Below are 17,373 nucleotides of genomic sequence, written 5' to 3' on the forward strand. Positions count from 1 at the left end.
CCCCGGGCTGTCTTCCGTATAGTAATTCAAAGGGAGAGAACCCGTAGAGGCTTGAGGACTTCCGTAGGCAAAGAGGACAAGGGGGAGGAGTTGGTCCCAATTCCTCCCATCCTTGCTGACTACCTTACGTAGCATTTGCTTGAGAGTTTGATTGAATCTCTCCACTAGCCCATCGGTTTGAGGATGATACACCGAGGTTTTTAAATTCTTTATTTTCAGTAACTTGGCAGTCTCCTTGAACGCTTCCGAGGTGAAAGGCGCTCCTTGGTCCGTCAGGACTTCTAGGAATGCCCACGCGTGAAAAGACTCCTACTAGTTCCCGTGCAATATTTTTAGTGGTAGCCGAGCAATGGAACGGCTTCAGGGAATCGGGTTGCATAATCCACGAGGACGAGTATATATTTATATCCTCGGCTGAGGGCTCCAGGGTCCTACTATATCCACCCCAATCCTGTCAAAGGAACGCCAATAAGGGGAAGGGGAATCAGAGGAGCACGGTCCTTCCTAGGAATTTGCCGCAGTTGACACTCCGGCAGGAAATGCAAAAGCGCTAACCTCCTCATTAATCCCCGGCCAAAAAACGGAGCTTAATGCGCTCTAATGTTTTATCGGAGCCGAGATGGCCTCCAAGAAGGTGAGAGTGGGCTAACTCGCAAACCTGCCGCCGGTAGGTCCGCGGTCTAGCAACAACTTCGGACCTTCCCTCATGTTCAGCAACCCGATACAATAATTCATTATCCATGACAAAGTGAGGTCCCTGTGGCATGGGCAAATGCGCGTCGTTGGCGTTAACGAGAACCACTGCATTCTTTATGTGCTTCAGAGAGTCGCCATTCCACTGTTCTCTCTTGAAAGAAGCCGGAGTCGCTCTAAACTGAAAGTGCAACTCAGAGAGCGGGTCCGGTCTGACCTCAAGGGGCGGAGAATCCTCCTCGCTGCCGGGGCGCTAGTGGATGACGTAGTAGCCCGCGACGGTCCGGGAGTATCTTCGTCACTCTCTTGGCCTACCGCCCCACTCCCTGTCGGCTGATTACACGGTGTGGAAGCAGCTTGAGATGAGTCTTTATCATCTATAACGAGGCCAAAAGCTTTTCGGGGAATGCTTTCTAAACTACCGCGTTACTGTCAGACCAGTCCGCCCGAGGATTACGGAAACGGAGGATCCGGTGTACCGCCACGGTAAGCGCGAAGGGTTCCTCCGAGACATACGTAACACCGGGCGGTATTGTACGAGCGGATATCTCCGTGTATACATTTTAGACTGGTCTTTTTAATCCATTGTTGCGGTAGAACAAAACGGCGAGCAACGACAGACACGCTACTGCCGGAATCAAACAGCGCTGTTACCATATGTCCATTAATAATAAGCTCTCCGTATGTTTATCCGCCAGGGATTGCTAAGGGCACACAAACAACCCCGCCATTGTCCCCTACGGTCCGCCTTGTTCCCGACAGGTCGCAAGCCAGACGGCCCGCGACTTCGAACAGGCTCTGGATTGCGTGGAAGGGACTGTTTTGTAGGACATAACTCCCGGTAGTCCACAGAGCGGCTGGTCTGCCCTCCCGGGTTTCACAGCCGGCCTCTGGGTTGCAGGAGCTGTAGCAGCTCGTCCAGAATGGAATTCTCCCCAGGCCGGCTGGGCAAATTCCTGGGGTATTGCTGTAGCAGCAAAAACAGGCCACTTGCTGCACTATTTGCAAGGGGGTCAAATCAAATGGCCGTAGCCACTCACCCACCTGTTGCCAGAGAGCCATAGCCTGCTCTGACAGCCCTTTGTTGGGTTAAACTCCCAGTCTATTATATTCTTTACCTGCCGGCCTGGGGACAGCCCATCGCTAACAGGGACCTTGGTCCCGATGGGCTCGGCTTTCCTACCCAGAAGAGCATACTGAGCCACTCGTGTGTTTTCCCCAGAAGCCAGCCCACGCCTGTGGGTCCCCTCTACCTTCTCCACGAGATGGGTTGGTAGCCCCGGGTTATGCTCGTGGAGCAGAGCCTGCACCGTCCTTCCTGACCCTCCGCGCACTCCCTGCCCGAAACTCGCCCCGTACTCACCCACCTGGTTCCTTGAAGGTCCGTGTCCCGGTTCTTCGGGACACCATCCTGCCGACTACGCCACTGTAATAACTGGAGACCAGAGGCGTGAAAAGGTTTGGGGCAGCCACCCGTTTAATGCGGTTTCCTGGCTGCAATAGAATTTGAGACATTTCAAACAGTTGTTTACACAACAGAGTCCAAGACAGAACTGCCTGCCTAAGCAAAGGCAGTGAGCTTTATAGCTCAGAGGGCGGAAATGATGTCGTCCTCTGGGCCGGAACTGGAAGTGACATCACCCTTGGGGCCGGAACCGGAAGTGACCTCATTCTTGGGGCCGGAACCGGAGGTGGTGTGTCCTTCCTGGAAATGGCGGCTCCTGGTGGGATTTCCCGGGTAAGACCTGCAGAGAACTCAGAAAGAGCGTCAGCGTACCCCGCCCCCCCCTGGGCAGATGTATAAACAGTATTGTCTAAGCCCTTCAGCTGCTTCCCATGCACACGTGTGTGACACTGTCCAAATTCAAAGTTCTATGTTTGACATGGTTTTAAGCAGAATCGTAATTTTATGATGACACTTCAAACATCTATACTGGTTCATTAAAGTTTACATATTTTAGTTGAAGAAAAGGTTTACCCAGGGTTACACCTGTGCTAGCATTAATCCCACAGTAGGATATGTGCTTTCAGATAACAAAGTCTGATGTCTTTTTTTAATTAATGCGGCAATAAGACCCAGAATGTAATATTCAGGCAACAAATCTAGTGATGCCTTTTGTTATTTATTTTATATTGCAATACCAATTCTGAACTAGAAAATGTGGGTTAGAAAGTGCATTAATGGACAGGGAGTAATAAATACATAATGTATACATTTCAAAATACTGTCTTCTAAATTTCAGCAATATGTTTTCAAAAGTTGTTTGAAAAAATATTGCATATATTTAGCTATAAATGATAATTATGTTAAATGCTTCTGTTTGAAGAAATGTCCTAAGGTCAGACATTGTGTCATCTGTATAATTTTGCAGTCTTAGGATTTTAAATGCTACTTGAAGAAATGTAATGTTTGCACTGTGTTTTCCATTTCATGTACTCTGGGCCTGGAGTCTCAAAGTAGCCAAGTTTCCATCCAGTTTTTTGTGACGTTTTGTTATCGACAAACAGAATATACGTAAAAAAAATGTGTGAAATTTGCTGTCTCCAGCCTGTTTCCATCCAACTGGCTTTTTATCGATAAAATGGTGTGCGTGATGACGTCATCCTCTCCAAAACGAACAGTCGCATAAGTTTTGTTGTATCGCAAAAAAAATCTGCCCTTGACCCGTTTCCATACATAATTTTGTGTATGTCGCAAATTATCTACCTTTTGTTTTCCACGTTACACCCCCTCCACTAAACAAAGAAATGGAGAGATTATTCAGACAGTTTTTTGAAATTTGCCAGCTTACTGTTATTTCAGTTTCACAAATAATTGGAATTGTACATAATATCCGAAGACGACAGCAGAATGAAGCAGTTGCTTGTCTGATAGCCCTAGAGCTCGAAAAAAGTACCCCAGTGCGTAAAAACCCACGGGTATGGGAGAGACGACGGAATAAGACCTTCTGGGAGGAGGTGGTGGGGAGACACTTCACAGAAAATCTCTGGCTGCAACATTTTAGATTGACACGGCCGATGTGTGAGATGTTGTGTGGATTCATCAGTCCTGATGTTGCGCCTATCACAGGTTGTCACTGACCACCGGTTCCAACCCCAAAGCGGATTGCCATCGCCCTTTACAAGCTGGCAACCTGCGCCGAGTATAGAGTAGTTGGAGAAACTTTCGGGGTTAGTAAAACTACCATCCATCGATGTGTATATGCTGTGTGCACCGTTATTAAAAGAAAAATTAATGCACTGTTATATCAGACTTCCGACTGTAGCAGAGGCCAATGAAATTGCATACCGCAATTCCTTGGTGCATCTTGTGCCACAGATTTACGGTGCGCTGGATGGCACGCATGTGCCTATTCTTCCCCTGACGGAAGGCTACCGCGATTACATTAATCGCAAAGGGTGGCCATCTATTGTTCTCCAGGCCCTTGTTGATGACAGGTGCATGAAACGAGACATTTGCGTTGGCAATCCTGGAAGTGCCCATGATGCAGCTGTGTTTGCAGCATCGGATCTGTACAGGTGAGCCTACCTTTCAACATCCCTTCTCAGTGCGATAACAACTGAATTAGTACTGTAACCTGCTTCCCTTAAGGTTTTTTAATTAAAACTGAAATTTGAATTAATACAAAATAACGACGTTTAATCAAAAAAACTAAAGTTAATATTAATGAGAGAATTTCTCATATATGCTAAAACATCTGCCATTTAATAATAAGAAAAAAATGTTTAGATAATGAAGCACACGGTTTATTAAATATTTTGACTGGCACAGTAAATTACCTTTGCGGTTTTTGTATTATTTAGACATCCTGAGAGACACCCCCAGGCTACAGTTGATGTGGAGGAGTTCAGGTACCCCTTTAGTAGCAGGAGACCCAGCCTATCCACTACTGCATTGGCTCATCACGAGAAATAACGAGTCTCTTCATCAGACCATGCAAACCGCTCCGCTATTCTCTTTTTGATTGCACGTGATGAAAATGTATCATGTGACACATTTATTTGCATTAAAGCCTTTTTTTTCCAACAAAAAGTGTTTCCAATGTAGTTTTTGCAACATCTGAAGTATCGATATGGAATTTATGGGCTAAAGTTAAACGGAAAAATATTATGTCGACATGTACAACATTTTATCGATAATTAGCATTTCCATCAGCTAAAATTTGAAGCACTAAATATTTTTTCGCAAAAACTCCTTGGATGGAAACCTGGTTAGTGACTGCATATTTCATTCTGTGAAGTTTATTTCTCTGAAATTTTCAGAAAAGTTTATGTAACAGTAGTGATAATTTCCAAGACTGCCAGATGAAAGAGACAACCTTTCCATTAAAACAGCATGCATTGCTTTATGTCTGTAATGTATACTATTAATGCCCACTCTTAGTCTAATAATTATTGTTTTCCTCATGGCCCCTGCATGTAAACCAGACATACAGGTAGCTAGCTATAGTTAACCATATCAGAATTAATTTGTAATGTTTGAAGTTGTGTAAAACAAGGCAGATATTAAGTGATTATAAAAAGACATATCTTGTATGAAAAAATACAAATTTAAAATAAAAAAAATCCTTTCTGCTCCTTTAAACTTTTCAAGAGTTTACCCTGTGACTAACTTAAACTGTTATATGAGGAATATAATTTCTAACATTTTGTTCTGATTTTCCTTTCTTTTATTTTTATTTTTGGAACAGGAAACTTGCACTGAAATATCACCCTGACAAAAACCCTGATAATCCAGAAGCAGCAGATAAATTTAAAGAGATCAACAATGCCCATGCAATTCTAAATGACCCCACAAAGCGTAATATTTATGATAAATATGGCTCTCTGGGACTATATGTTGCTGAACAGTTTGGTGAAGAGAATGTAAACACTTACTTCGTCCTTTCTAGCTGGTGGGCAAAGGTAAAAAAACAGATACCTTCAAGTGTGTTTATGTATTTTTGCCTAAAGGAAACAGATGTTTATTATATTATAAAATCATTGTTTCTTGTGACCTTATTTATAGCAACACATTTTTATGGAACCTCTTAATCTTAATATGAAAAACTAAGGGATAGAGAATTGTTTTTGTAATTTTTGTGGTTTTCTTTTGAGTATAATGTGAAATACACTTTATGCTTTTATCATGCTTTTGCTATGACAATCAATAAATCACAAGGACAAACATTAGAAAAAGTCGGATTATTTATTAGAGAAACACGGGCAGATACGTTGCATTGTCACAGTTTGTCTCCAAAAAATATTGTTTTTAATGAAGCTTTAAAGTAAAAGTGCAAATAATGAAATTGAAACAATTCCAAAGAAAACAAAATAAAATTGTATATCCGATTAACCAAACACAGGGGTTGGCGAGCAAAGTCCCTTAGTATATATATATTTTATTTCACATCTATGCAAGGAACCAACTTTATGAAAAAAAAATGTGCTAGGTCAAGTTAGTTTATTGAATGTAAATGATTCTCATATCTCGTTTAGTCAGGATAAAAATGAATAATTATGACAGAGGTAGCTTGTATGATTTTGCATGTACAGTATATGTAAAGAAAGTGTAAATATAAGCTGCTTATATGAGTATTTTAAAAGTATGCTACAGTATAAGTCCACATAGGACAAGACCATTCAATCCATATGACCAATTTAATTACCTAATGGCAAAGGTGTCTTGGCATCTCTTGCAGCCAGTCCTTGAAAAGTTCAAGAGTAACTTAGTTGAGGGTAGGGCCAGAGGATTAACATCATAATTCTTTTGCCTTCTATGATTGCTAAAAGTGACTGTAAATTTAATATTGGCTTTCTTGTTACAATGCAGTCAGAGACTGATGAGAAGTATTAAAATATTTCCTACAAATGTTGATTTATATGTCTCTCCAGGCTCTCTTCGTGTTCTGTGGCCTAATAACAGGCTGCTACTTCTGCTGCTGTCTCTGCTGTTGTTGTAACTGCTGCTGTGGAAAGTGTAAACCCAAACCACCTGAGGGAGAGGAACATGAATTCTATGTCTCCCCTGAAGATCTGGAGGCACAGTTACAGTCTGATGAAAGGGGTCAGTGAATCAGGAAGTGGGAGTTTTCTTTTGGGATATACCATTACTGTCAATCTATTGTGTTCTTTCATTTTATATGTTTTTACTGTTTCTGATGACATTTGTTATCTGCAGAGATTTTGGGAAGTGAATATTTAATGGAAATAATTATTAATTTAATTTTTATGACTATATGTTTATATTACTAAGGACTGTGGCTATTGTTTGTTAGGTGTTGTAATATACTGTAGTTACTTGAGTGCTTAGTATTGTCAATTTTGTAATGAACTAACTTGCAGCTTTCATTTTAAATCAAATGAATTAATAGAAAATTCTTAATTATTGGGCGGGAATATTGCATTTCAGCAATGTTTAATTGAGAGTAGCTTGCTTTTGAAGATGATGAGAAGACAAGTAAAAATATAGCATAACTTTTAAAAAATGTTATTGTCAAGAATATTGCAAAAAAATCACTTTCTTCAAAGAAGCAATTAAGGGATAGATACTGCAACTAGCTCATCAACCACATTCATGATTTAAATTGTTTGCATTAGAGACTAAAAAACATATAATGCAGGTGAAAACAAAAACAGAAGCTTCAGCTCTTTAATGTGTGCTCAGCAAGACAACTGTAATTAAAAAATAATATCCCTGCAATACGTTTTTTCTTTTGCAAATGAGTACTGAGTCCTTCCAACTAAAAATTCATTGTCATTTTAATGAATATTTATTTTCCTCAGTAAACCTTTAAAATATAGAAAAAATAACATCTTCAGGATATGCAAGACTACAACAAACCACAATAAGATTAAGTGAGTATGTAATATTATTGTTGAAAGGATTTGTGTTTTTTAATTTTTTTTTTGCTTGTACAATTACACAACATACACATTTCTTCTCATTTCAGGGAGTGGGTTCTGGTCACAAGAGTTTGTCACTTCACAATGCTGAGTGTACTCATTTACTACAAGCTTAATATTAAACATAGTTTATACAATTTGTCCTCTAACTTTCAAGTTTTGGCTGAATTATGCCTTCATTATTTTTTCAGTTTCTTTTTGCAGGCTTGTTTCTTAAGTCCCTTTTAACATGATTGTTTTGTTTATATGAGACATTTTATGCTAGTCAGAAACTCTGTTTTTATTGGGTTGTGTAATCATTCAGAATAGTTAATCTAGATGTTAAATCTGCTTCTATGGAAAGACATCTGAAGATATAGAAAACATAAAAAATCAATGCAATAATTGTAAATTGATAGTTCAGCCTGAATTTGACATTAATTTATTAATATTTGCTGTAAAGAAAGCAAGCCAAAAACACTGCTATCAATAACAGTTCTTTAGCTATGTCAGGTCAGGTCAGGTTGGGGTGTATGCACTGGTACAGCATGTTGCCGCATACACCACATGACGAAACAGCTTAGGATCCTGGTTGGCAACCCCCCAGGTAGACACGTGGTCCAGTCCCACCCTCTGTCTTTCTGCTGCAGCCAGGTGTTATGTGGGTGTCGCCTTGGCCTGGTCCAGCCACTCAGGTTCTCACCAATGAGGATCCTGTGAGCTGGATCACCCTCGGGGAATTGCATACATGGCCGTAGTGCCATAACTGATGCTCCCTCACAATGCAGGTAATGTGCCTCATTTGGGACACCAAGAGCAACCGTTCATTCAACACAAAGTCAAACCAGCGGTACACAAGGATTCTCCGAAGAGACACAGTACCAAAGGAGTCCAGTCTTCAAATCAGGTCACTGAATAGCATCCATGTCTTTCAATCATACAACAAGACAGGAAGCACCAGGGGCCTCATGTATAACGTCATGCGTAGAACTCGCACTATAACATGGCGTAAGCACAAAAGCCGAAATGTGCTTACGCACAGAAAAATCCAGATGCAGGAATCTGTGCGTACTCCAACTTCCACGTCGTTCTGCTACATAAATCCCGATCAGCGTGAAAAGTAACGCTCGTGCACGCGCTTTATGTAACGCCCCAACTCCTCCCAGAATTACGCCTCTTTGAATATGCAAATCAATATAAATCGCCCTTAAGCTCAGCCTTCTGTGAAAAGACAATGGGAAAAGCACGGGGGAAAATATAAGAATTTCAGCGAATACCAAGTGGCGGCAAAGGAAAAACATACTATTTGTTCAAATAAACCGTGGTATTATCAACAAAAGGAAGTTGGTCGAGTGACATAGCGTGTTGGAGAAACTTGAAAGCTCACGTTCACAAAATCGCACAGTGCCAGAAATAAAAAAGAAGTCACATATCAAAGTCGCCGTGAAAAGGCCAGTTGTAGCCCACTGTCTGAGTGTCATATGAAAGCTTATTAGGGTACAGAGAAAAAAAGGTACACAGTGGGGAAAAAGCGCAAAATGTCAACTTCAATCTCGACATTTCCACTTTAATCATGTAGTTTATTTTGTCATTAAAGTAGAACATCATAAACTTAAAATCGTTTAATTAACCAGTTTCTCAAAATACATCGTAATTAAAGTAGCACGTTAAATGCTTTGTTTTGTAGTTGATCTTCTATGTGCTCTATGTGTGTGAATCACTACTTGCTTCTTAAACCAGCTCTCTTCCTCCAACTGGACACAGAATCCATTACATTCATGATATTACAGCTCTCTGAATAACTAAAATACTGAGATGTATATGTGATATCATTTTTATGATGATAAGAGTTAAAGCACGTTATTAAACATGGGTTTCACGGCGCAGTGATTGTGTGCGACCTTCGATGAAATAATTTATTGCACCAGTACTCAGGGGCAGCTCTAGGCTTGTGGTGGCACTGGGCAGAGGAAGAATCGGTGGCTCTTTCGCCCGCCAATGTCAGTAAGGTAGCTTATGAACGGTGCAGACACTGCATAGCCGCCTCGTGCTCATGACACAAGCATTTAACTTTTGCCGAAATTTGTCGCTGCGTTTTTAGCTGTGTTGTTATTTTCTCTTTCTGTGTTATATTCAATATATATTGGCGTAGCCGCCACTGCAGTCCTTGTTTTTCTTTCCCCAAATACCCAATCACCACACAATCAGCTCTGTAATAGAAGTTAAGCCATCTGTAAGCTTAGATCGCCAATTCTTCAAAACGTTTAAGGAACATTGAAATATCTTCGTAGTACATGTTTAATTATTCAATCCTTCACGACACTCCCAGTGAAGAATATAGATTAGTTAAATGAAGTTAAAGTTTTATCTGTATAATATAATAAACATATTTTGCTGCATTTCACCTTAAAAATGATATCATCATCATATGTAAATACGCGCTTTATAAAGTGGCTCAGGTTGTGCGATATTATAACTGTAGTGCAAGTTTACAGTGGGGTGATTGTACTTATAAGTACAAACAGTTCTACAAGGAGCAATTGATTAAGTGCGTTTAAAGTTCTTGGGATGAAACTGTTTCTGAACCGCGAGGTCCGTACAGGAAAGGCTTTGAAACGTTTTGCCGTGGCTGAGACAGCATGTTCTTGAAGCTGTATACCGATAATTCTTTTTCTGATCAGCTGCTGCTGTGATTCACACTCAGATACTGTGATATAAATACTCCAAGTGGTGCAGTGAGAGTAATATGGAAAAAGATGATCCGCTGTGGCAACTCCTAACGGGAGGAGCCGAAAGAAGAAGAAGAAGGTGCAGTGAGAGTAACAATGCTAAAGCAGTTATGGTATTTGGAATACTATGGCTATTCCCCATTCCATTATATTGTTACAAGTTAATTACAATCAGATGCGTTACACTAATAAACAATATGCAGTTAGTTTCAGTGTATTTATAAAGCCGCGTCAGGAAAATAAGGTGTAACCACACAGGAACAGTAGCATTGCTTTGACGCTTGGTGCCGGCAGTCTACAAAACCGAGCGTAGAACTTGCGTACGACAAGGTATGAGGTACCGTGGAAAAGTGCGTGGCTTTATGCCAAGTGTAGGTTTTATACATCGCGATTTTAACATGGATAAGTTCTTACGCAACATTTCTGTGCATACACACCGTTTATAAATGAGGCCCCAGGACCCTAAAGAGTTGGACCTTCATCTTTTTGCATAGGTATCGGGAGCACCACACACCCCTTTCCAGCAACCTCATGACCCTCCCCCCATGCTCTCCCAATCCGTCTATTGACGTTATAGGAAGAGTCACTAGAGACATGAATGTCACTGTCGAGGTAAGTAAACCTCTCAACAAGGTCGACACTCTCTCCGCAGACAGACACACTGCTGATGGCTGTACCTAAGAGGTCATTAAAGGCCTGGATCTTGGTTTTTATCTAGGATATTTGCAAGCCCAGACACTTAGACTCCTCAGTTAGTCTCTTGAGAGGTCAGCTATTCAATGCATAAATTGTTTTGAATTAATAACATCAATGAAAACTTAAATAGATTGTTCAAAATATAAATATGAATAATACCTGATATGTTTTAAAATAATTAATATGAAATCATAAACCACATGTTTAAAGAAGTGCATTGGCCCATTTTGAGTTGTTACATTTATGTCTGGGTTCAAGAAAGGTTACCAAGACATTATGAAAGTTTGTTTTAGTTAAGTCCAAATGTCTGCAAAGGAAGCATATGCAGTGCAAAGTAAGCTATAAGCTATACCATAACAAAGAAAAGTATGCTTAAGCTCGAAGGCTTTGTTTAGTTTGCAAAGAATCACACTTTGCTTCAACATTTCTTTTTTATTCATAATGGTGGCTAGCTTACTGCTTACGCAAAGAACTAAACAACTACCTGGCAAACATTTAGGGGCACTGTTAATAGATATTAATGAATGTTCCCGAGGCCCTACATGTACCGATGAAGATCTTAAGGATGCTAATGACGCTGCTTTTATCTGGATATGGCAGTGGTGTGATAAGATATGATGAATAGATATTTATGTGACATTTCTTAAAGCAATCTTAGTTCATTATGATATCTATAATTTATGTTTTTAGGAGCAGTGAAATTATTGAAAATGTCAAGTAACTGTTTTCTTTGTTAGCACTTTCTACTATTTAATGAAATTTGGTTAACCGAGACAGAGGATTTTACTGCATTCCATTTACCTTGGAAATAGCTTGTCGGAGCTGCTAAAGTCATCACACCCAAGTTGACTGTGTTCCAATAAAGCATTAGAGAAACCAGTATGGATGCCTGTAAGAAAACTTTTGCTGTGCTTGCTTTTTCGTAATAAATATCAATTGATAACAACACATTACGCAGTATTTTGCGCTGCCAAACATATTAGCAGCATGTCCTCCGTTAGAATTTGGACAATACTGTGTGTACAACTAATTTAATGAGACATAAATTGTCAGAAAGTGCTAATAAACTACATAATACTACAACTTCACTAAAGCTTGCAATGTATGTTGCAATTTTGGATGGAAATTATAATCTGAAGTTGGACAAACTCAGACTTAACACACCAGACACAACTTTCTTAGTAGGAAATCCAACCTTTGGGGGCGCTCCAGTTGAAAATTCCAACTTGGAACTCAGAAATTCAGACTTCCCAGTTCAAATGGAACACAGCATTAGGTCTGATACCAAGTTTATATCATTCTTTTCCAATGTTTTTCACTAAAAGTTGTAAAAGGAAGTGTTTAAACCAGCTGTTCAATTACAATGTACATTGGGCCAGATTTTCAAACCAAGAAATTAAGCTAAATAAAGAGCTTAAGCTAAATAACAAAATTTAAACTAATACAAATTAATATATTGAAAAGCAAGTAATGTTTATTCATTTGGGGCACATCTGACACAGGCACAACAAAAAAGTGCTATTAAAAACAATACTAAAGCTATGACTGAATCTGAGGTAGAAGCAATACTTTTTTTCCACTTTTGAAATTAAAAAACACAAACATATTTTGGTCATACCTGACCTAGGCACATCTCAAAGTGCATAATAATAAAATAATGTACAGTATTAGCAATAACATTTGTTTCACTTTTGAAATAAAATAAATATTTTGGTCATATATGACCCAGGCACATCACAAAGTGTATTTAAAAAAATAAAAAAGAACTATCAATGTTATCAAAGCTAACAGTACGCAAACCCATAACAAGTGATAACAGTAACTGACACACATGAATACAAAAGAACACGGGGGAAACACAGGTTCATTTTAAATCAATGTGTGATTAGCAGCGCCTTTTTTGTAAACAAAATGTTAATACATTGCATTTGGATCAAGTTTGAGGTACTATGAAGGTTTATAGAGGTAGAAATTCCTAGAGCTACATGTTTTGTTTATTTGATGAAAAAATGTAATGTTTAAAATTTGAAATTGACAAATCATCAAATATAATAATAATTCTTTATATTTATATAGCACGTTAGTCACTACTCAAATCGCTTTGCAAACACCACATAAGGAGGACCCAGGACATGAACTTATGATCTTATTGCAAGACAGTGGCGTTGCCATTACTCTACCTGCACAGGTGCAATGCACTGCATGACATTGTGCTTGATAGTTTAAAATTACAAACATAGAATTTCTGAAATTGAACAATGTGAACTGCAAGTTAATAACAAGCTCTACATTCTATAAAAAAGTTATGTAGTCCTGCAAAGCAATCAGTTTTAAAGAAATTCCAAACTTTTTGCATGTTTTCATCAAATCCAGTCTTTCTAATTCGTTCTTTGCTTTGAGTGTCAATGACTGATTGTTGTCCTTGTTATAGTCATGAATCTGCAGGATTGCAACGTGTGAGTGGAGTGAAGAGAAGTGCGGTGACAGTGCTTGTCAGTAATGAAGCTCTCATTGGAGTAACAGATTAATTTGCGAAAACCCACATTCACACTCACTTGATGAAAATGTGTTCCGAGTCTTAATGGTATTCCAATTAATTATAGAATTATTTAATATGTATACAATGTACCATCACATACAATCACAAAAAAAATCACTGTATCATAGACTACTACCACCACTTGTAGACACACAACAACTTGCCCACTGTGGGTTGAATGCTGCTAGGCAATGCAGAGTGTAGCATTCATAGTCTGTACTGTAGTAGGAATTTATGTAGGAATTTCTGAAGGATTGTGAAATGTGTTTTTCTTGGTTTTTCTCTGTGTTTCTGGCTGTACCATGGGCTGGGTCACTCTGAAGTTGCTTCAAATTGAAAAACAACCCCTTTTTTATAAGTACAAGTATTTAATTTGACCTGCTTTATATTTTCCAAATCATAAATACTAAGCATCCACAGTTAAGTAAAGCTTGTTTTTGGATCTGTCACTCTTTCACTTAGTGATTGTCAAACAACACATCTTGAATTTCTGTATGCGATATCCTGATAATATTTGAAGACTAAAGGAACTATCCAAGTCTGCATATACTGTAAAATGTTTTTAATTTCTTATATTATTCTGGATCTTTTTCTGTTTCTGGTTTTTGTTGCCTGTAACTTTACAGATTGTTCTGTTAATTTAAAACAATTTTGTCACTTCTTTTTTCTATACTTTATGACTGCCTTTGTTGAGTGTTTCACATTTAAATATGTAACTGGAAGAATGATGTGCATTGCTGCTTTTGTTTAATTGCTTTGCTAGGGACATTGCACACAGATTTTACAAAAAACAATGTGCCTGATAGTGTAACAGCATTTTACAATGCAACCTATTTTATCCAACTGATGTCCATATGTCTACCCCAGCAGCATGGGGACACTCCCTCTCATGGCCAATTTCCATTTAAACTAACATATATTTCCTTGTGTTGTGGTAGGAAATCCAGAGTGCCTGGAGAAATATTCACATGAACATGTAACTTGAACAAAGACAATGACAAGATATGGGGTTAAGACATAGGATATTGAATCCAGCTTTGCTAATGACTGTATGCATAATTGCCTATAAAAGCACCCACGTTGTGAAAATTGCTTAGTTATTATATCACAGTGATGGATGAAATTAAAACAAAACCTAACAAACATACAAAAACTTGCTATCATCTAGGCAATGTAGCCATCCAGAAGTTGTCTGGTCAATCTTAACATGTCAGATTCAGACACTTTACAGTCAGATCTGTTATGATGATGCTAATGCCACATGAAAGGTGTCATTTAATGTATAGTACAGTATATAACATGTTTTGTATTGTGCTCAGTGTCAGCTTTTTTATTTAGTGGAAACAATATCTAAAGTAGAGCTCCATTGTATTTATTAACATGTTTTATTGTTGCTTTGATCAGTGTATACTGTGCATTTGTATCCTGGAGTGGTTTTAGTTGCACGAAAGAGAAGAGATGTTTTTGGTCTAAGGCTTTGTTCTTTTATTTACATGTTAATTAATATGTTTTCCCTGCTGACTTGTCAAATAAATTAAATATGTTTATTTTCCACAAGAGCAGATCTCATCATCATTAAAGAAGCAAGCGCTGCACCTTTTTTGCCATCTTGCATCTGTTGTGTTGTAACATAAAGTTACAGAACAATTTAACTATATACACATCATTGATTACTGTGTCCAGGGAATAAAAATACCCAACAAATCATTTTTTTTTTCTTTTTTATTGTCTTTAATTGTCAGATATGTTTACAGTCATTTATTTAAGTCTCCAAAGTCAAAATTCATTCCAACACTAATGGATATGAATTTTGAGGAAATGTTAAATGTTAAACATTAACATTAAGGAGTCCATTATATTTCACACACAGAAAATGATTTAGAAATGTAGCTTGAAAATGGTAACTTTTGTCAGGTTTATAGAAACTATGCAACAGAAAATATATTTATGACAAATAATGGACTAGTAACCTATTTAATACTAGTTCTGGCCTTCTTCCGGATACTGCCTGGATAAGCTTAGGCTTCCCCTTCAACATAAATGGGGATAAGTAGTCTCCAGAATGTTATGTTATGTTAAATAGTGGAGTAAAATGGATTTATATGCTGTTGTTAACAAATGAGAAACAGTATATTTGTTTTACTTTTTTTTTTACAAAATTCAGAGCCCAATATATTGTAAAAGCGTATTAGATGTATATTGTTTAGGAAAACCTTTTAAATCCCTTACTCACTCACTGTTTATGCCTGAAATGGTCAAATTATTTAGGAATTATATTTTTATGGTTTCATGTGCAGGTATGGTGCCTTATCTACAACTTTCAACAATATTCTTTCTCTCTTTCCTACAGAGGGGGACACGCCAATTGTAATGCAGCCATCATCAGCCACAGAAACGACCCAGTTGACAGCCGACAGCCACCCCAGCTACCATACTGACACAGGATTTAACTAGGTCTTCCAGTTCTACACTGTAACTTCACACCACACAGTTTTAAGGGAAACAAACAAAAAATAGTAATTTTAATCACTGGATAAACAATACCCAAATGAGGGAACAGGGGAGATAAAAATGAACATTTACAAAAATATGTACTGCTGTCATAGCAGACCAATTTAAAAGCTTGGTACATTTTTGTTTTGCCTTTAATTTGAATTTTTCCATATCTTTTCCACGGCATTAATGTTCTGTAGCATGTCTTATTAAATACAGTTTAGTTATATTTAAATTTTAAGCATTAGTCATCACCCTCATCTGATTTAATTAAAAAAACCCTGTGGTGTCTGTCAGAGTTTTAACCATCTATGCACTGGACGTTCTGTATGTCATTTTTCATCATTCACATGTTAAAATATGTTTCAATGTGTTTACGTATCCCCTGACATCTTTACCGTTTGTCATGTTTTATGTGTGAATCTGAGTTATTATTGAATTTGTAAGAAACACCAAGGATTGCCACAACAGCAAAAAATAACCCTTGGCTAAACACTGTACAATCTGTTACCTATCCCTAGCTCTGTACAATCCAAATGTTTAAATATTCCAAACAAATCAAACAATGCTTCTGAGTGATAATATGCAGTTTTAGGTTGGGAATGTCACATTTCTACTCACAGCAGGAAAATAATTGTTTTTGCTGTCATTATGAATAACGTACTTTGTACAAATTGTGCCATGCAGCCTTTGAGGATGTGGCTGTGCTGTACCTTTTGACTTCATGGTGTTTCAGTAGAATGCAATGTCGATTTTCTGTGTATTATTTTAAGATGTTAGTACAGTAGATTGCTTATATGATGTTGAACTGTCCTTAATTCATACAGGTACTAAATTTTGGCATGTCAATGGTGCAGGTAGATTTTTTTCTTCTCATTCTTAATCTTAAACAACATAAAGCCACTATGTGACAAAAGCTGCCAGCTCAATACCAGTGTGGGCATCATTCAGAAGAACGCTAGCAGTGGATTAAGCACCACAGAAAGAAGCTATTTTTGAATTTTTGTCCAGCTGCATTATGCTGCTACATTGACTGGAAAACTCTTAGACCACTACAGAAATTATTTTACCCTGTGAATATATAGTTTAAGCCAATGTATTTTATATTCTATTCTAAAAGTTCTCCTTATTTTCTTTTGTGGGCCAGAAAATGTTTTTAAAAATGGTTATCTATTAAGTTGTTTAAATGTGTTATTGAATTTTAAGTATTTGTATCACACATTGCAGAGTAACCCAAGAAATTTGTTAAAATTGAAAAAATATTGGAAAATGCATTAAAGTGTTTACAGTGAAGCTAGAGTAGACTTGGTAAGTCCATTGCAGAGTAAAAAAACCTAGCCCCCAGCTTATAAACATGTC

General features: G+C 38.1%; 1 protein-coding gene across 2 annotated transcripts in view; it reads left to right on the top strand.

Moving 5' to 3' along the window:
• The window catches only part of dnajc5aa (DnaJ (Hsp40) homolog, subfamily C, member 5aa), a 101,462-nt gene extending 84,885 nt beyond the window's left edge, over positions 1-16,577 (top strand). For both annotated transcript variants that reach the window (XM_039735505.1, XM_039735504.1), the window contains 3 exons: positions 5,385-5,598; positions 6,568-6,739; positions 15,872-16,577. In XM_039735505.1, coding sequence (XP_039591439.1) covers positions 5,385-5,598; positions 6,568-6,739; positions 15,872-15,975 — 490 coding nt within the window. In that variant the 3' untranslated portion in view covers positions 15,976-16,577. The remainder of the gene's footprint in view (positions 1-5,384; positions 5,599-6,567; positions 6,740-15,871) is intronic.
• The last annotated feature ends 796 nt before the right edge of the window (positions 16,578-17,373 follow it).

The sequence above is a fragment of the Polypterus senegalus genome, chromosome 14, assembly GCF_016835505.1.
Source record: "Polypterus senegalus isolate Bchr_013 chromosome 14, ASM1683550v1, whole genome shotgun sequence".
Lineage (NCBI taxonomy): Eukaryota > Metazoa > Chordata > Cladistia > Polypteriformes > Polypteridae > Polypterus > Polypterus senegalus.